Source organism: Hemitrygon akajei, chromosome 26 (genome assembly GCF_048418815.1).
Source record: "Hemitrygon akajei chromosome 26, sHemAka1.3, whole genome shotgun sequence".
NCBI lineage: Eukaryota > Metazoa > Chordata > Chondrichthyes > Myliobatiformes > Dasyatidae > Hemitrygon > Hemitrygon akajei.
In genome coordinates, this window is record NC_133149.1 from 32703410 (window position 1) to 32724259 (window position 20850).

The 20850-nt window shown below is 40.4% G+C and overlaps 1 protein-coding gene across 2 annotated transcripts in view; it reads right to left on the bottom strand.

Moving 5' to 3' along the window:
- The window catches only part of igsf9bb (immunoglobulin superfamily, member 9Bb), a 711231-nt gene that overhangs the window by 220277 nt on the left and 470104 nt on the right, over positions 1–20850 (bottom strand). For both annotated transcript variants that reach the window (XM_073029796.1, XM_073029795.1), the window contains exon 5: positions 11351–11468. In XM_073029796.1, the coding sequence (XP_072885897.1) occupies positions 11351–11468 (118 nt within the window). The remainder of the gene's footprint in view (positions 1–11350; positions 11469–20850) is intronic.

Sequence of the window (20850 nt, forward strand, 5' to 3'; positions counted from 1 at the left end):
TGGTCTAAAGCAGGAGTGTGCCATACATCAGTGATATCAATAGTAGGAATGAGCTGCTGTCACATTTCAAGCCATTGTAGCTTAAATGTTTCACAATTATCTGTAAGTTTGGTTGGCACATCTTCAAAGTTCAAAGTAATTTTTATTATCAAAGTAAATGTATGTCACCACATACAACCCTGAGATTCATTTTCCTGTGGGCATACTCAGTAAATCTATAGAATGGTAACTGTAAACAGGATCAATGAAAGATCAAGTAGAGCATAGAAGACAACAAATGTGCAAATGCAAATATAATTAAATAGCAATAAATAACAGGAACATGAAATAATAAGATAAAGTGAGATAACTGGTTGTGGGAACATCTCAACGGATGGGCAAATGAGTGTACTGTAGTTACCCCCTTTTGTTTAAGAGTTTGATGGTTGAGGTATTTGAGGTGGAGATCATTTGCAGGCTAACTTTTCTTCAGCCTAAATAAAGGAATCAATCATATGTTTGAGAGCAAAGTGAAATGAGCGACCTGTGATGAAACATTTGTGAACCAGAGTTACCAAATACCTCAAACTTGGCACAAAGTCCCAAGGAGAGATACCGGAAGAACCTAATGTGGAAATGAACTGCAATGCAGAAGAGGATGGGTGAATTTGACATGGGAAATACTGAACAGTGATCAAATGAAGGAGAGCAACCTGACATTTACAGCAGCAGACGTTTGCTGATATGCTTAGACATTTGCCGTCCACTATATAAACCTGGCTGCCTGATGCATCTGCAGGACAATAGCTGCAATGGAGCAGAGTCTGCTCTGTATCTGGTTGTCTTTCCATTTCTCAAACTCTTACTTATTCCCTTGCAGCACAATCACTGGTCTATTCTATCTGATTTGTGAGGATCTCCCTAAGTGCATATTGTCTGTCGGTACATCTGTGATTCTCCCTTTGGGCACACTGTTCCCTTCATCCTTTCCATCAGCAAAGTATTTATCCAAAGCTCTGTGTAAGAATGACAGATTGCACACAGGAACAAATTAAATCTTATTGTTTCTAAATAAACAGACAGACAATTTTGTGTCTGAAATTCTGTTTTCCTTACATGTTGCATTGCTTCACATCATTTCACTTCCAAACACTTACCTATTCACTGGCCTGATGCCAGCTACAGTTTGCATGTGATACACGCTCAGAAACATCAACACGCACACTGGTGGAAATCCGTAAAAATGCAGATCTAAGCCCAACTGTGACCAAAGTGACAATTCAAGAAATGTGAAATGACAACAGAAAATGTTGCCTCTGCCAACAAATGTGGGAGCAGACTTAGAGATAACGCTTCACATCAACGCCCATCCAGTAGAACGTGAATTTGCGTTACTAACCTCCCCTCAAGATTTCTAGTCTCAGTTTCAATTCTGGTCCTGGCTTTACCACAAGGCCTGGCCACAACTCTAATCCTGATCCTCCAACGTACACAATTGCAAGAGGCTGGGCTCAGTCAGCTCCAACAGGGGCGCAGCCCTCCTCACCATCAAGGATGCCTTCACAGTTGGGCCTCAAGAAGATGGCATTCATCACTAAGGATTCTCACTCTTCTCATTGCTATCATCAGGGAGGAAGTTCAGGAGCCTTAAGACCCACACTTAGCAATTCAGAAACAGCTTCTTCCCTTCTGCCATCAGATTTCTGAAGCCACAAACAGAACACTGCTTTTGCACTATTTATTTCTATTTGTAATATATAGTAATTTTATGTCTCTGTACAGTATTGCTGTGACAATACATTTCACATCATATCAATCAGTGATAATAAATCTGAACCATTTACAAACAACTGGAATACTTCAATTGTCACAAGTCTTTAATGTAAGGTATTGTAGGATACAGGCACAGGACTTGTTTTCATTAATGCAAAAGAATCTTGGAACAAGAGAATGACATGAAATGCAATCATAGTGCATGTAGCTGTGGATGAATTTCTGCCCCAACATCCTTTCAACTTACAAGATGATTTTTTTCTATTTACTCGTGTGGTATAGCATTTAAACTAGCAACGTACAAACTCGAGGAACATCTAAAGAAATACTTCTGGTTTGCAATAGGTGGATGATCAAAGAAACTAGTTTCTTAAACACCATAGATCTAATGCTGGAATTATGGAATAAAAATACTCTGTAAAATCCAGACCCAGGTGGTGTAACGGGTCCTGTATGTGCATTCTCCATCAATTGAGAAAGAACTGTGCAACACATCTGCTAATGTTTTAATTGAGAGATAAAATTTAGCTTAGTTCTCCAGATATCTATGGTTAGGAAAGTGGTGGGATGCTGCAGTGCAGTCAGTGTACAAATCTGACCTAACATCTACATCCTTTCAATGAAGGATAAGCTGTCTGAAGATGAGCTTGTGCTTAACATTAAAACCTGATCCAAGTCCAATCCAACATCAGCCAATTTTAAGCCAGCTTGATCAATCTTGAGCTCGACATATATAGACAGGTCCTGTGGAGCATGTAACCTGTCAAAGTGCAATTGACTGCAAATCAGTCAGAAGGTAGAAAGCGTAATTTGGTAGATAATTGTATAAGCTGAGAAACTGAGGCTTGGGGAGGTGTTCTGGTCACTTTCAGCATTGCAGAGCCTCAACAGGCGGGACAGACAGACAGACATACTTTATTGATCCCAAGGGGAAGTGGGTTTCGTTACAGCTGCACCAACCAAGAATAGTGAAGAAATTTAGCAATATAAAACCATAAATAATTAAATAATAATAAGTAAATAATGCCCAGTGGAAATTAGTCCAGGACCAGCCTATTGGCTCAGGGTGTCTGACACTCCGAGGGAGTTGTTAAGTTTGATGGCCACAGGTAGGAATGACTTCCTAGGACGCTCAGTGTGGTATCTCAGTGGAATGAGTCTCTGGATGAATGTACTTGTCCAAGATGGCATGCAACTTGGACAGCATCCTCTTTTCAGACACCACCGTCAGAGAGTCCAGTTCCACCCCCACAACATCACTGGCCTTACGAATGAGTTTGTTGATTCTGTTGGTGTCTGCTACCCTCAGCCTGCGGCCCCAGCACACAACAGCAAACATGATAGCACTGGCCACCACAGACTCGTAAAACATCCTCAGCGTCGTCCGGCAGATGTTAAAGGACCTCTGTCTCCTCAGGAAATAGAGAGGGCTCTGACCCTTCTTGTAGACAGCCTCAGTGTTCTTTGACCAGTCCAGTTTATTGTCAATTCGTATCCCCAGGTATTTGTAATCCTCCACCATGTCCACACTGACCCCTTGGATGGAAACAGAGGTCACCAGTGCCTTAGCCCTCCTCAGGTCCACCACCATCTCCTTAGTCTTTTTCACATTCAGCTGCAGATGATTCTGCTCACACCATGTGACAAAGTTTCCCACCGTAGCCCTGTACTCAGCCTCATCTCCCTTGCTGATGCATCCAACTATGGCTGAGTCATCAGAAAACTTCTGAAGATGGCAAGAATCTGTGCAGTAGTTGAAGTCCGAGGTGTAGATGGTGAAGAGTGGGTTTTAGTTCTAACACGAGCGGAAACTGCATTTCAGCGGGAGATGCCACCTTGTTAAGAATGTTGAAGCTTTTGCTACAAACCGTCTTCTGAGTGTTAAGCAACTGATTGCTATTTAAATCCCATGCTTGTGTGCATTAAGAAGGTTGCAGTATTTTGACCCGGTAGCAACGAATGACATAGAGTAAATAGTTATTGCCTAGAATTTTGAGCACTACATTTAGAGTACATCTCTGTATAATGTTCCATGGAGCTGGTGAAGACTAGAAAAGCACTTTTGAAACACATAGGACATAAAGCATAGAACAGTATAGCACAATGCAGTCCCTTTGGCCCATGATGTTGTGCCAATGCTTTAACCTACTGTAAGATCAATCTAACCCTTCCCTTCCATACAGCCCTCCACTTTTCTATCATCCATGTGCTTATGCTAGAGGAAGTAAAAGAGACAGCTGGTAGTCATGTCTTGGATTATGTGAGGCTCTGCACATTCAGTGTAATGTTAAAGAATATGATATTCAGACTCTCCCTGGGTTAAAATCTACTCTAGATGAGCACAGAAATTAGAAGCAAGAGTTTGCCATTGGGCCCCTCCTGCTTTTTCCACCATTCATTTTAAATTACCTTTAACCTTACTATCGCCTTCCTGTAGCAGGAATGGAGAGAGCTGGGGTGCATGATTTCCCACTCCCTGGGGACCACATGAAATTGGATAAAAGTCCTCATTCAATGGCGAATAGCTGAGGGCACAGTAGAAATCGGAAACAATTTCAGTCTGTGTTGCCAGCAATAATTTCACCAGAAGGCCTAAGTCAAGTCAAGTCAAATCAAGTTTATTGTCATTTAACTATATACGTGTGAGACAACGTTTCTCTGAACCAGGGTGTAAAGCACAGTAGTACACATAACACACAATAACTTATGAAAGTAAGGATAAAATGTACGGATGAATTACACATAAACAATGTAAAGTGCATAAATTAAATACTGTAGGGTACAGCACAAATTAACCGGTGACATTTGAATGCGATACACCCTCAGGAGAAAACAATGCATAAAGCATCAGACTGGCGCAAGGGTGTTGGTATTGAGCAGGATACAAATTGTGGCTGATTAGACCTGATGGGATTGTTCTACTAGCAGCCTGATGGACTGAATGGTCTCCTGAGCCACAACGCATCATTGATTCTATGAAAAATTTACTTTCGTTTTGGACTGTACAGCTGGCTTGAGGGTCACAAAGGTTTCTGCTGATGTGCCCAGTAAACCAAAAGGTATGAAAGTAATGCCAATAGCTTCTGTGAATACCTGTCAGACCATGTAGTGTAATTACTGTGCAAATGCCATGAAGCAGAACTGTTCCACATTTACCACCATTCTCTTTTCAAGGCTGGAGGTGGGGGGAATTAAGGGCACTACAGAAAGACCAGACTGCAACTTATTATTTAGAAAAGATAGGCAGCTTTGGTTCTCCATTAGCATTGATTGGTGGAGCATCTCCTAACATCTGACATATTGTATCATAGCACTCCATTTACGATGGGCATTCTACCTTCATGCTTCATATATTCTTTGTTCAGATTTTAGAGAGTCAGAAGTAAAACCTACAAAACACTGAAACATATTATTGATTCACCAGGACTGCTGTATGTTACTCAGAATATGATACTTAAACACCCGCTGAGGGACTCCAGACCAATTCATTATAATGTCCTACAAAAGGGTCTTTTTACTTGGAATTGAATGCAATCAACCATAAGGTAAACTGAAGCTCTGGCATGGATTCTTGGAAGTGGCATGCATCTGGGCTTACTCCACACCAACATCCCCAGGGTAATTAGCAGCTCCAAACCCACACAAATTAAATAGACCTAAATACAGGCTATGAATCCCAATAAACAAAGTGAGAATCAAGTACTCCCTTCAAAATCCTTCCAGATATTCTTTGCACCCATTCTCAATATGTTGAAGTTTAGCAATGTTCGGGTTCAGATTTGCACATGATAAAGCTTAATAATAAAAGATTTATAAAATGAAATGATGAATTTGTACTGGATGCCGAGTGTGCCCTATTGATCAGCTTGAAGATATGTTATGAGGCTGACAGTGTGAGTCAAAGTTCACCAGAACAATCCAATTTAATAAAAATGACCTAGATTGGCTGATAACAGTACTGTACATTATTATAAAGATAATCTTCAAACTCCAAAACTGGAGACTGACCTTAGTGCAGTTGTTTGGAAAATAAGGTCAGTGGTATCTGGAAAAGCAGAAGCACATTCCAGGATAGGAGTGCAGGCCTAATAATGTTTCAAATGTTAAAGGGAGTAAATTACACAAGAAGCTTAAATACCTTTGTATCTACCTCTAATGCCTCTTCTACCTGGAAGCTATGGAGCTGCATGCCAATGCCTCACTGTAGACCAATGCCCCTAAGTACACTGTCATTTAGTCCACATGCCCTACTAGAATTTGCCCTCCTGGAGTGCATTATTTCATGTGTCCAAATTAAATTCCATTTGTCACCACTCTGTCCAATCTTCCAAATTATCTATGTTTCCCTATATCCTTGGACAAAATTCTTCATCTACAGCTCTACTAAATGTCTGAAAACTTACAGAAGCTATATTCTCATCCATATTCCCCCTGAATGGGGGAATTTTACAGATGGGGTCACTGATCTTGATTTAAATTTGTGACTAATATTTACCATGTTTAAATTTACACAATGGGAATGTTTCACAGATTGTTCCAATGAAGATTAACTCTTCCTCCAAGGGTTACCTTTTAATAATACACTGTTGAAGATGTCACGGTTAGCTCAGCCTGAATTTCAAAACTGATGATTTTACAATATAGGTTATTGCCACATGTCCCAGTGCAAATAGTGCAGCTGTACCGTTGCTACCTGCTATTTTAATAGGAGTGTCTGAACAAATAAGGAGCAACAAGGCATGAACCCATTGAAGTCTGACAATATTGAAAAGATCCAGGGGAAAACAGGTTTTTTTAAGGCACCATCCCAAAGTGAGTTGCTCATTTGTCTTTCCAAATGTTTGATTGAGCTGGTCGTCAAGCAATTTACAGTATCAGAAATTTTATTCAGTTTTATACATTTCCTGCTTTGCAAATTAGTAGAAAGATAGAGCAAAAATGAACTCACGGAGGAACTCAGCAGGTCTGGCAGCGTGTGTGGAGCAAAAGGATAGTTTGCATTTTGGGTCAAGACATTGGATTGGGACTACATAAAACTAGAATTTTGTAGTGTTCTGCTGAGGGAATGATCAAACAGTGCAATTTCAAGACTTTAAGAAAAATCCATTCAGCTGTAATACAAACAGAAAACACTGGAAGTATAAGCAGTTCAGGATTTACCTCATGAGAAGAGATTAAACTATAAGAAACCAAAGTGATTAAAATGGGCAGATCTCATTTGTACTTGGGAGAAGTATGCAATATGGGAAAAGTCAATGTATCTGTTCGTGACCTAAAAGGGGTATTGTTGTAGTAATATACTAATATAAAAGAAACAATAGCATATGATTTGCCACATTTGAGTTTTCAGACCCAGGTGGGTCATCGATACAGCACATTGTGCACATTCTGAAAAGGCTGAGGTAATAAAAGGAATCATTCAGATCCTCTGATCTTTGATATTCCAGCCAGTATGGCCCTGGTTGCCACCTGCCCACCTGACTTACTTGGGCCAGATGCAGTGGTAACTGGGACTCAGGTGGTGCAGCGAGGGCCATTGTAGGGTGGAACTTTGCCTGAAGCCATTCAGACACATTTAAAAACACTTCAAGTGATGTTCATAAAATAGTTAAAAACAAACTAAAAAAGCTTAAAGTACTTAAAAATAGTTACAAAGATGAAACTAAAGCTGACTAATTTTATAAACCTACCTTTGTTTCCTAAGTTTCAGATGAAAGCTTCCTTTGAAATGAATGGAGTCTCCAATCCTAAGTCAGATCTGATCTGCTCAAGGATCAGAGATAATATCCTTGTGCTAATTCATCACTAATATTTAATGACGAGTGCCATCTGTTATTCAGTATGTCCCAGGCTAACAGTGTGTCTAGGATTTATTCCTGTTGAAGTGGCTACATGGTCGTATTCCCCTTTGGAACCACGGGCAACACCCAGGAACATTCAGTTCAGTAAGAATTAACTTGAAGAGACTTCCCGGGGTCCTATAGATAGTTTCCGTAGAGTCTCAGACAGAAATGTAACAGAGGATTAATAGCATGTTCTCTTCCTAACCAATTCGCTTTAGGAAACAAATGAAGGCTCAATACTCTTGTACTTAAACAAATATTTAAAAGGATAATTCAATAAATCAATATTCAATAAATTGCCCAGAAATTCAGCAAATATGAACAAACCCTGCAGCTATTTTGCATCTAATTTGACGATGTAGGCAGCAGTGAAAGGAGCTTAGTGTTCGCTGGATCACAGGGAGAAGTTAAACCAAAAGAACAAAAATAGACTTGCAGGGAATCAATGTCTGTCTCTTCCACTTATGACTGAGTCCCCAAGCACTGTGGCTCTCACATTCTTTTCCCTTCTTGAGTTCTTGAGCCACCCATGGTGCTTTGACACTGGCTCTTGTTGCACGTGCCTTAACAGTATCCTGAACAGTACATCTGTGTGAGCGAGGGATAGCTCCAGAGGGAGGCCTATGCCACCAACCTCCCTTTACTCTGCCTGCCTGAACTGCGGTGCTTAAACATCTTCATCTTACATGTGGCCACTCCCCTCATATGCCATCTATCTACTTACCACAGGGTCAAAATGCCAAGAGGGGATAAGATTTAAAGGGGTCTTACAACACAAGTTTCTTTTTCCAGAGTGTGGTGGATGTCTGGAACTCACAGCCAGGATAGGCAGTGAAAGCTGACGTACTAGCTATGCTTAAGCCGGATTTAGATAGACACATGACGAGGCAGGGAATGGAGCGATATTAACCATTTGCAAGCAGGTAGGATTAGATTGGATTGGCTTATTGCCCAGCACTGATATTGTGGGCTGAAGGGCCTGTTCCTATGCTGTACTGTTCCATCTCAGTCTCTGTCATTGCATGTTGGAATTCAACTTGTCCTGAGCATTGCCGAGGATTGGCTTTGTCATTGGACTTTGGGCGTTTCATCTAGCAGAAGTATGTGCATCACTGGTCCCTTGTAGAAAAGCCTGTGCAGAGAAATATCTTTGATTTCACATCATCCAGGTAGTGATCTGCATAGAATGTCATTCAGGCCATGTTGAGTAAGGCAATGCCCATCCTGGTGGATGGCTCCCTGGCAGCCTGTCAAAGTCATTTGGCAGGATGTCACATCACTACAACTTCCAAATGAGCACCCAGACCTTGCTTGGCTGGTGATGTGAAGGGTTTTATCCAGGTCGTACATATGTAGCTGTGGTCTCTCAGTACCTCTGCAGTCTGCCCTTGAGCTGCTGTGATGTGGACGAGATTATCACCGATTCCCTCTGGAATGCGTGTCTGCCAAGAAAGTCTGGAAGGGGAGGCACAGTTTTTTGGCAAGATTCAACCCAAACTGCTGTTGTAATGCAGGGCCACGTGCTTCATAGGTTTCTCAGAACCAGAATCAGAGCAGGTTTATTATTAAATGTTTGTGGCAGCAGTACAGTACAATACATAGAAACATAAGAAATATATATTAGAAAAGTCCAACATGTCCAACAAAAGTCCAAAAAGAGAACATAAAGACTGAGGTAGTGCTCGTGGGTTCATTGACCATTCAGAAATCTGACGACAGTGGGGAAGAAGCTGTTCATAAAACATTGTGTGTGTGTCTTTAGGCTCCTGTGTCTCCTCCCTGATAGCAGCAATGAGAAGATAGCACGTCCCAGGGAAAGACACTGAGACAAACATTGACGGCTGCTGTAGGATCATCATCTGAGCGAGAGGCGCTCTTGGATCTGCTCGTAACTTGCTAGTGTTCTAGTACAAGGAGCGAGACCGTACCGGCTCCACAACTGAATGCTGAGAGTGTGATGTTCCAAAGTGTAGATCTACATTGCTGAGGCTTGGTATCATAAATATGCCTCGTTTCATTTGAATGCCGAGAGAAGCCCTTGAGCCAGAATCTCACATAGAATTGTTACCTTGAACCAACAGACAAAATGATTCAAAACAATTTAGGAAAGCCTACTGGGTTTGAGTGCCTTTACCTTTATTACAGAATTGTAAAGAACAGTTTTGTTGCCATCAGCAGTACATTGCCTGCTGCTTGAAGGTAATCATACAAGCACAAAGAGGAAGTGTACAGTCTTTCACGTTCTGAATCAGTTTTTCAACATGACAGCATAATAGGTTTAATTTCCAAATTTTCTCTGATGTGTATAATACAGACAGCACTTCATATGAAAGTATTTTCAGCACAGGGTCTTCAATGCCAACAAATTTCACATAATAGCAAAATAGTCCAGTAGTCTTCAATACAGCCTTCATTTCCTGAGATATTTGATCTCTGAGTTTCTTGTTAAATACTACTTTCAGAGTATCTATGAAGATCCAACAAGGAATAACAAAATGGATGTAGAGAGTGCAAGGTACCAAATATCTAGTTATTTAGAGGCTCCTTAAGGTTGTTACAGCTGGGGGGAGTAACAGCGAGATTCTCCCATGACCTATTAAATGCTCCCGATGGGGTGTGCCTCGAATAGCCTCTGATAACCAAGTCCTGCCCCTGGCCTTCACATGTGGCTTAGCTACTAAGCCTGACGGAACCATTTCTACTGACAGGAGAAGGGGCAAAGGTGGGTTACTGGTGCCTTAAAACCAGTTGCATCGGACAGATGGGGCTCATCAGCCGTGGTTGGCAGCTAATCTAGGAGAAGGAAAACTCTGATCTCAAACCTCCGTTGCCTTGCGGCTATACCCACTCATGGGGAAGGCTTCGGGCGTAAACCCTGAGGGAAAAATCCAGAGCTAGAGTCGCAAAGGCAGTTCAATGCTGACTGGCAACTCCTGTGATGCTGCTGGTGCTAAACTGTGTCAGTCTCTGCTGTTCCTCTGGCTTCATCAGATGCGTGGAGAGGGGGAGCTTGCTACACAGACACCAGCTTGTTCTCCATATCCTACTGCCCAGGCTTGTGTATCTGGACAGCTAGGAAGCAACATTCACAGTTGACCCTGACCAACAGAGGCCATAGTCTTTTCAAAGCTACGTGTACAAACGTTGTTCAGTTTTTGTTTGCTTACTGTTGTATTTGTTAAAATGTCCAATTGAAGTAATTAAATCAATTATGAATCATAAATGTCTGTATCACCAAAACAAGCTATTTGGCAAAAGGTGATTATTGTAGGCAGTCCCACCTCCCAGCTTTAATTGGCAGTGTTGCAGATCTGCTTCATACAATCAGCTCATTTTTCTTCAAAGAGATGAGGGTTTCTACCTCTAATATTCTCCCAGGCCAGGAGCTCCTTATAACTTAGGTGATTTCATTTTGCCCCAATTCCTTGCAATCCTTCCTCCTGTAACATGGATACCAGAACCATGCTCAGGACTAGAGCTGTCGTAATTTATATTACAGACCACCTCAATAAGCTCCCTACTCTTACTTTCCATGCCACAACCAATAAAAGCCAGTTACCTGCTGGGATCTGTGGACATGTGTTCCACAATCTCTGGGACATTATATAACAGAACCTAATTCCAAAGATATAGAATTAATTACTTCAAGACAAATATACCAAAACATATTGCCTTTGAAGTTTAATGTGATTTTAAAATAAAAAATAAAAATGCCACTGCATTTGAATGCTCATTAGAATTAAAGTGGAAGTTACCTTGAACCACCAAGCGAGATGTGTGGACAGCCTCTCCCTGAATACTGTAAGCCCGGCAAGTATAGGGCCCACGATCACTCCGGCCCACCGATGAAATGGTAAGACTTCCATTACTCACCTGCAAGAGAGGAAGAATTTTGCATTTTAGGCTGCTGATGCAGACAATAAAAAGACAATAGTTTTTTTTTGTGTGTTTCCTGCAATCCTCAATGATGCATATTTAGCAATTTAAAACTTTTACATGAAACTGATGGGGAACATTGTCAGTACAAACTGGGGGTAAGAGGCTCATGATATTTTGAAACAAATGGACACATAGCTTTCAAACCTTATAGAGCAAAAGGAAGATATTTGGCATATCATGCCTGTGCAGACCTTCAAAGTTTCTCCCCCTCCCCCCATTTCTTTTCAATTTTGCCACAGGCCTGATCATTTGGAGGGTATTTTTTAAAATTCTGCTTGGAATCTGCATTCACCACTCACTCAGGCACCATAATCCAAACTATAACACTTTGCTTCAAATGGAAAAATTTCCTTATTCATTACTTCCTTTGCTGATGACCTTAAATCAACATCTTGTCAATAATCTTCTTGTCAGTGGAAAATCATTTCCCATTAATTTCACCAAATCTTTCATAAATTTCGACTATCTCGGTCACAGAGCAGAACAAAAGATGTGAATCCTGCCTCACCTCATAATGAAGTGCTGCAGCCTTCATACTGTTCCTCTGGACATCCCCTACGATTTTGACTTCTTTTCTTAAATATGGTGTCCAGATGTCTCTGATTTTTTTCTGAGTGCACTGAGTTAACTCCTCCTGCTACTCTCCTATCCGTATTGCTTTGTGCAGATGATGCACCATCAATTACTCTCGGAGACGGGAGGTGAACGATAGGCTTTTATTAGCAGCAAGAGACCACCACACAACATCCTGGAGACTGAGGGAGGAGCAGTGCCTCCAATCGCCTTTATACAGGGGTCTGTGGGAGGAGCCACAGGAGCAGTCAGCGGGGGGTGGGGGCGTGTCCAGACAGGTATATGTAGTTCACCACAGCAGACATGGTAACTCAATCCATAAAGTGGCAGCCAAAGCCCTTGGCAGTTCACTTCCTCCGGGAATAAAATGCGTCATGTGCCCTGAACGATCTCCATTAACAGAAATGCTTTGGCAATCAGCTAAGCAGGAACAGTGTCATCTGGAAGCTTCCCTCCAAGTTGCACAACATCCTGACTTGGATAAGTAATGTTGGTCACTTCTTGTCACTGGAATTTCTTCTCGAACAGCACAGAGGTGTGTTATCCAGCAGATCCTTCCATATACAAGTACAATAAGGTAGTATGAAAGGAAAAATAAAGGACAAAATGCAAAAAATCATAAACACAAGAGTTTCTGCAGATGCTGGAAACCCAGAGCAACACAGACAAAATGCTGGAGGAACTCAGCAACCAAGGCAGTGTCTAAGGAGAAGAATAACAAGTTGACATTTTGGGTTGAGATCCTTCATCAGGACTGGAGAGGAAAGGGGAAGAAGCCAGAATATGAAGGTAGGGGGATGGGGAGGGAGGGGAAGGAGTGCAAAATGGCGGGTGAAGGGTGCACCAGGTGAGGGAGAAGATAGGTCGGTGGAGGAGGTATGTTGAGGTGAGAAGCTGGGAGGTGATAGGTGGAAAAGGTAAAAGGCTGAAGGAGGAGGATTCTGATATGAGAAGTGAGTGGACCATGAGAGAAGGGGAAGGAGGAGGGGCAGCAGAGTGTGGTGATGGGCAGGTGAGAAGAAAAGAAAGGGTAAGGTATTCTGAGTGAGCGTGTAACAGAATGCATAATACAGGGAAGGTGGAATGCAGAGATACATAAAGTGTAATGGCCATGATGAGGAAGATTGAGAGATTAAGAGTTCATCCTTATCATAGAAAAGGCTTTCTTCAAGAATCTTATATACCTTGTTTGTTCTAGCTTGTGTTTTCCTCTCTAGGTCCATCAATTTTGATGAGAAATCAGAAGTTTCTGGTTAGGAAGGGGCTGAGTGTGTTCGAGTCACAGCTCACAGCCTGTCCTGGGCAATGTATCTGAGTCACTGTGTAGAAGGTACCCAGGGACGAGCTGTCTAACCAGTGGCAGGAAGCAGAGAATAGGTTGGCCTAAAGCCCAGGAGATATTAATCCAGCTACAGGAGCCCTTGTAATGTGGCAACTGCCTAGAGCTCCAGACTCACTGGACAGCCCAGACATTGTACGTGGAAGAGCTGTAGGAGGACTGGAAAACAGTTGAGCTGACACTGTGGGAGCCGTCAAGCATTACTGAATACATAGAGGGAGTACCTAGTTTGGAAATTGACCTGCAATTTGATGAAAGACTTCATGCGAGATATTTAGGCTCAACCCATTGCACACAGAAAGAATCATCTTCTTTCATTGTGTAACCAGCTTTCTCTCTGGTAATCAGAAAAAACATCCCAAAATTAAAAGATATTCAAATGAAAAGATACAGATTAGCTTTATTTGTCGCGTGTATATTGAAATATCAAAACATACAGTGAAATGCATTGTTTATGTCAATGACCAACATGGTCCAAAGATGGTGCTGGGGACACTGCATTAAATTTGCCTTCCTTACTACCGACACAGCCTCCAAGTTAGCATCTTGGGAATTCTGCACTAGGACTCCAAGTCCCTTTGTACTTCTGATTTCAGAATTCACTCCTATTTAGAAAATAGTCTAGGACTTTAGTCCTTCTACCAAACTGCATGAGCACACACTTCCCTGCACTGTATTCCATCTGCCACTTCTTTGCCCAATCTCTAAATCTGTCCAAATCCTTCTGCAGATCCCCTGCTTACTCAAAACTACCTGCCCCCAACTATCTTGTATCATCTGCAAACTTGACCACAAAGTCATCAATTCTGTCATCCAGATTATTGACATTTATTTAGAGAATCAGCATGGTAACAGACCATTGTGACCCAACGAACATGCACTGCCCAATTACATTCATGTGACCAAATAAACTACTAACCCATATGTCTTTGGAATGTGGGAGGAAACCGGAACCGGGAGGAATCACATATGGTCACGAGGAGAATGAACAGACTCCTTACAGACAGCAGCAGAACTGTACCCAGGTCGCTGGCACTGTAAAGCCTAACCGCTATGCTACTGTGCCGCTCATATATTGTGAAAAGTAGCAGATCCAACAATGGAAATACAATTGGTTCAAAGGGTAACTAATCAAAACTCGACACCCATGCAAGTCAATTAAAGCGACAGTCCATCACTTTGATTATCAGATACCCTTTTCTTGGCAGGAAAGGTATTGAAGATTGCAATCTCCTGCCCCAAGAACCAGAACCCACTGTTCGTGTTCAGCATTGTGAGTTAATCTATCTCTGCTTTGGGAAGATACAATAGAGTTAGGATATTCCCAGATCAGTAGCAAAGTCTCACTTGTAAAGTGATGGCTTTACAGGCTTAATGGAGGGCTCTCTTCCTTACTGTGATAAAGAGCATGATGTTGCTATTTGTCAGTCCCTCAGGGACAGTTAGTCTTTGTGAAGAGAATGGACACTTCAACGGGATTGCCAGTGACTGAACATCAGCAAACATTTAAAAAAAAAAGGAAGATAGAAATCCAAATGTGGAAATTTTGCAGTTTGACTGCCTTCCATATTTAGTCAAATATACTTTGTATATTAAAGACCTCAGAATCAGAATTATGATTCCTATCACTGCCATATGTCGTGAAATTTGTTTTGTGGCAGCACTACATTGTAATACATAATAAAAAAAAACTATAAATCACTAAATAAATAAATAGGTAGATAAATAATAATTATATATATATTAAGTAAATAGTGCAAAAAGAGAGCCAAAAAAGTGAGGTAGTTGTCATGGGTTCATTGTCCATTCAGAAGTGTGATGGCGGAGGGGAATTAGCTGTTCCTGAAACACTGTATTTGTGTCTTCAGGCACCTGTTCCTCCTCCTAGATGGCAGCAATGAGAAGAGGGCATGTCTTGGGTGATGTGGGTCCTTCCTGAGGCCTTTTGAAGGTGTCCTGGATGCTGGGGAGGCTAATGCTCATGATGGAGTTGGCTGAGTTTCCAACTTACTGCAGCTTTTTCTCTCTAGTGGGCTCTCTATATCAGGTGGTGATGCAACCAGTTAGAATGCTCTCCAGTACACCTGTAGAAATTTGCAAGAGTCTTTGGTGGCATACCGAGTCTCATCAAACTCCTAATGAAATATAGCCTTCTTTGTAATTGCATCAATATGTTGGGCCCAGGATAGCTCTTCAGAGATGTTGACACCCAGGAACTTGAAACTGCTCACCTTTTCCACTGCTGATCCCTCTGTGAGGGCTGGTGTGTGTTCCCTCAACTTCCCCTCCCTGAAGACTACAATCAATTCCTCTGTCTTTCTGAAGTTGAGCGCAAAGTTGTTGTTGCAACACCACTCACTACTGAGGGAGGAATTTTTTTTTTCAATTTTATGCCAAAACAGACAAAACAATTGTTGATGGTTTCCTGGAACAGCTTTGACTGGCTGACAAAGCACAGGAGCGTGTACAGAACTGAATAATTTATAGGTATTAGAGCAGTGAAACAAATCTGCCGTACCCGCAGAACAAAAAAAAAGCTGAAACAGCACTTCATTGTCAGTGGCCTGCAATGTCATTGTAGCAATAAGTGATCTGATTGCAAGAATAATGAACAGATTTAGATTTGTTCACATACTTTCTCTGGGAATTTCAATATCTAAAGATAGTAGCCAAAAACATCTATAGCTTGCTAAATATAGAAGACAATTAAAATGCAAAATTCCCAACCTTGGATTCCACCTTCCATGGAAGGACTCTTTGATAGCCAAGTATCTGAAGGTATCCATTCTTTTCACAATGGCTAACTGCCCCAGATAGTGCGCCAAACAGGTCAACAAGTAACGTAATGTTAAACTTCATTGCTCTTGGCATCTGTATTACTGCATTTAATCTCTAAATTGAGCCCAATGCCTCAATTCACAAATAAACATAATCTGTATTAGTGCCAAAGACAAGCCCAGAATGGTTCATGGCTACATCAGCATTAGACAACTGCAATCTCATTTAAATCTTGGATAATCAGGCAGATGAATGTAGATTCTCTCTTTCAGAATATCATTGTATCAAATATTTTAAACTTCTAACTTCAAGAAAGACTGAAAAGACTTTCTCTCGCTCATTTGGATGTCAGAGTAGATACTAAGTTACTGTTTGTTTTGCATTGATTAAGAATATAACAGCTGAATAGACATCTGGAAAGGATTATAGGTTATAAGGTGAACATTAAAAAGCTTGATGAAATGATCCATGAAGCCACAATTTTTTTTTCTGTTTGTGGATTGTCAACCAAACTGCAGGGGAAGACATATGAAGAAGATGGTTAATTTGCCAATTTAATTGATTAACTTTGTGAATCAAGGGAAGTATTTTTCTTCATAACATAGATTGTCAGAGTTAGAGGTCTTACGAGCATGCTTTATGTGTGTGTGCTCTACAAAAGCTATAAACCCAGGATGTTTCTAGCATCATGTTCTTTAACAACTGCATTTCTAAGTCTAAGATTCTTGTTTTAAAATGAAAGCAGTTCCAAGTCCTGTGCTTCTGAACATGAGGGTTAAGAGCAATGAGAAACAGGACATTTTGCTATTCAATAGGTTACATGTTCTCCTGGGTTACCTTTGTGAGAAATAGCAAAAGCCCTGTGGCATTACTCATGATGAATTGAAGGACATGCAGTTTTATTAAGGCTGGAGCAAATCTTCAGAGTAAAGAAACACAGTCATTGCTGTAATACCTTCATGCTTTGCTCCAATTGTCCTCTCGCAATAATTCACCTGAAGACTGTATTTTTTTAATTCTATGTGCGCTCCATCTTTTAATTATTTTACAAAGCTAAAATCACAAATTCAATAATAATATAATTATAACAGTCGTGTCCAGCTTGGTGAAGAATTCAAGATTGTGTGCAAAAATGTTTTTAAAGAACACAAAGGCTTCCATCAGCAGTTCCTACTTGCTAATGTCCAAGTGTCCCATGTAACTATTTTATAATAGAACAGTTTCACTTGGAACATTTTAAATAAATATGCACATGATCTAATTAGCTCCAAGAAATATGATTATTGAGAAGTGTGATAGAACAGGTGTGACTACAAGTGAGTGTGACCCTTTCAGGTTCACTATATTACTGGTGAATTTACCATCTGCTGCTATGGGAATATTATTCTGAGCAAATCATAAGCACAAGAGATTCTGCAGATGCTGGCAATCCTGATGAAAGGTCTCAGCTTGAAACATCAACTGTGTATTTTTTCCAACCGACGCTGCCTGACCTGCTGTGTGCCTCCAGCATTTTGTGTGCATAATAATGAGCAAAACACATTGGCCTTGAAATTCCTAGGGTTTCTCAAGCTCCACCCTCTAACACCCACACCCAAAGAATTACTCTGTTATCAGCTAATCACCTTCGAGACTTATGGCAACAGTACTTTATTTTAATTTGTGTGTGTCTTCAAGTGAAGCAATGGCATCAGTTCTTTCAAAGATTAATTGGTGTTCAGACTAACTTACTTTGTGGCTAATTTATAATTAAGGACTGTATAATGTGTTTATTTAATGTAGTAGTGGAAGGAAACAATGACAGTTGTTTCAGAACTGTGTGATTTTAGAGGTTATATGACAAACCGCTCTTGGTGCTGTCACAATAATGTTTATTGCAAAATATTGCAGAAACCATCTACCTGTGTGGAGACAGCATGGCGAGAAATGCTACCTAAACTTTTTGCTTTTCTTTCATTTCATAAAGTACTTATTGTCATTAAGTTGAATTGACTTCTACTTTCCAGGATCTTGAAGAAACACTGAAACAGAACCCATTATCTTGGCTTTGGCATGTTCAACTCCTATAAACTTTACAAGCAGATTCCATAGGCTGTCTTCTGTTCTATGTTTGATTCCAACTGAACACAAAGATTTAGACAGTGGATGTCCTCAGACAGCCAAGTAAAATATGACTTACATTAAGTTTCAATGAATAAACTGATTTTATGATGCTACAAGAAATCTCTCACAGTAAATGATGGTCTATTTCATATATGACCCCAGCAAATAAACTAAAAGTAAATGGTTGGCCATTAGATGAAGGATCTTCTCTAAATTTACAATCAATTGTAAAGTGTAATAAATTAAAGAGGCTCTTCCTGTGAGGAAGGTAATTATTTTCAAGTTTCCCGAGTGACAGGATGATAAATCTTTGTTGAAAAGTTTAAATTAAACAAACCTCATAGCGAAGTTTAAGAGGGAAAGTAAATTCATAAAGTTGAATGGGTACCAACAGAAACAGGGAGTGGGGAAGAAGTTCACTTAGGGTCTGCAGGAAAAATGTGTAAAAAAGAAACTTAATAGCCAGGTATGAGGCAAAATAAAAGGTGTGTAAGATTTGTGAGGAGAAATAAATAATTGCAGTACTAGCCAAAAGAAGGTCAAGAAAATTATACAAATGTATGAAGTTCTTGGTTTCTCAATCTGAAGCTTGACATTCCTGGGCAGATACTGTGACCTTTCACAGTGGTGATGGAATAGTATTGATGGCAGGCATTTACAATAGTGGTTTCTCAGATAGGATCACGTTGTTGCTTGGGTGGTGGGCTTCCTGGTCAATGATACGTTCCAAATCAGAATATTACTTTGCATTTTGATTATTGTATACTTGTTCAATAAAATCTTGATCTACTGTGTGTAATTCTGTTCAGCAGGAGGGAAAAATTAGAATCAACTATCCCCGTATTAGTGGGTCATTTAGCTTTGTGACTGTAGGGACTGCTTGAATTAATTACTGTTAGGAAGTTTAAATTTTCATCAGCAATGGATTTAAAATGGAAAGAGACAGATGTCATTCACACCCTAAGGCACATGCTACAGACATTAAGCCCCCGTGTTCAGGGGATGGAGCACATAATGTAAAACTCAGAATTGTTAGAGATGCTATATTTCTGCAGATATATTAAATCACAACATAGTTTTTATGTTCTGCAAAAGATTGCACGGAACTATTCAAAGCTAGAAGGAATGTTTTCTTGGTGTCCAGGTCTACACTTCAATCAAAATCAAGAAAGGAACTTAACAGATCTTTCATCTTGTTGCTGTGAGACCATAGGAGTGCATATTGGTTTGTCACACCACAGTGGTACTACACTTGAAAATTGCTTCATTCTTGAATTCTAATTCACGAAAGGTGCTAAGAATTTGAAATATTTTGAGGTTACAAGTTATCCATGCTTTAATTAAGAAGTTGAAATCTTCCCTGCTATCTGCCTCATATCAATTTCATTCCTGTCCACACATGAGCTACCTTTCTTGTTGGACCCTTGATTTCTTTATACGTTCCTGCAAAATCTTCTTCCCTAAAATTGTTTGAAAGTTAAGTTTCAATTTTCATTTCTATTTACCACTGCATATTCAAAATTTCTATAAAGTGTTTTATTTCTTCAAAATTTAAACTTGACTGCTATAGCTGGCCCCACGTAGTCACTTGTATTCTGAGACAGGGCATAAAATGCAGTGCTTCAGGAGCGTTAAACACAAGAGATTGTGCAGATGCTGGAAATCTTAAGCAACACACGCAAAATGCCGGAAGAACTCAGCAGGTCAGGCAGCATCTGTGGAGGGGAATAAGCAGTCAATGTTTCTGGCCAAGACCCTTCATCAGGTTTGGAAAGGAAGGGGGCAGAAACCCGAATAAGAAGTTGGGGGAGGGGAAGAATTTCAATAGCGTTTGTGGGATCTCACTGTACACAATTAGTCAATCTGGAGCACAGCAGTGGCTGTATGTTGAAAATCATTCAGTTGGCATTTGGAACATTAAGAAGTGAAGGTCACTCGATAATTTATAGTTTATGTTTTTATTTTGTGATCAATGCCTCACACACAGTCTCTCTCCATCACAACTCTATGTTCTGTTTAAGCAGTACTAACACACATTATTCATTACTGTTTTATATTGCATACCTTCCAAGCTTTAAATTCAAACGTAGTGCATTTAGTGCAATCCTATAAAATGGGGTAGGGAGGATTCATGCAGAATGGGTATTTGAAGGTTGGCATGGGCTTGGTGGGCTCTAGGACCGACTTACGATTTGAACTGTGACTTTTCATTTGAACATTCATTTTATTCTTATAAGAACTTATAATCATGAGAGGGAAATAATGAAAAGAAGAAATTGCAAACAAAGGTAATTTTGAAAATTGGGAATTACTCTCAAAATACTAGAAAAACCCTTAATTTGAAAAGTTTGAGCATTCAATTTCTGCTGGGAATTTCTTTTTCTCTCCAGCGAGCACACACACGTATGTGCACATGCATGTATGACACATAAGATCAGCAATTAGCTACAGCGTAGAACTGGCAATGCACCAATAACCAGTTTCTATTCTAAGTTGCAAATGTAGTTTGCAAATCAGAAACTG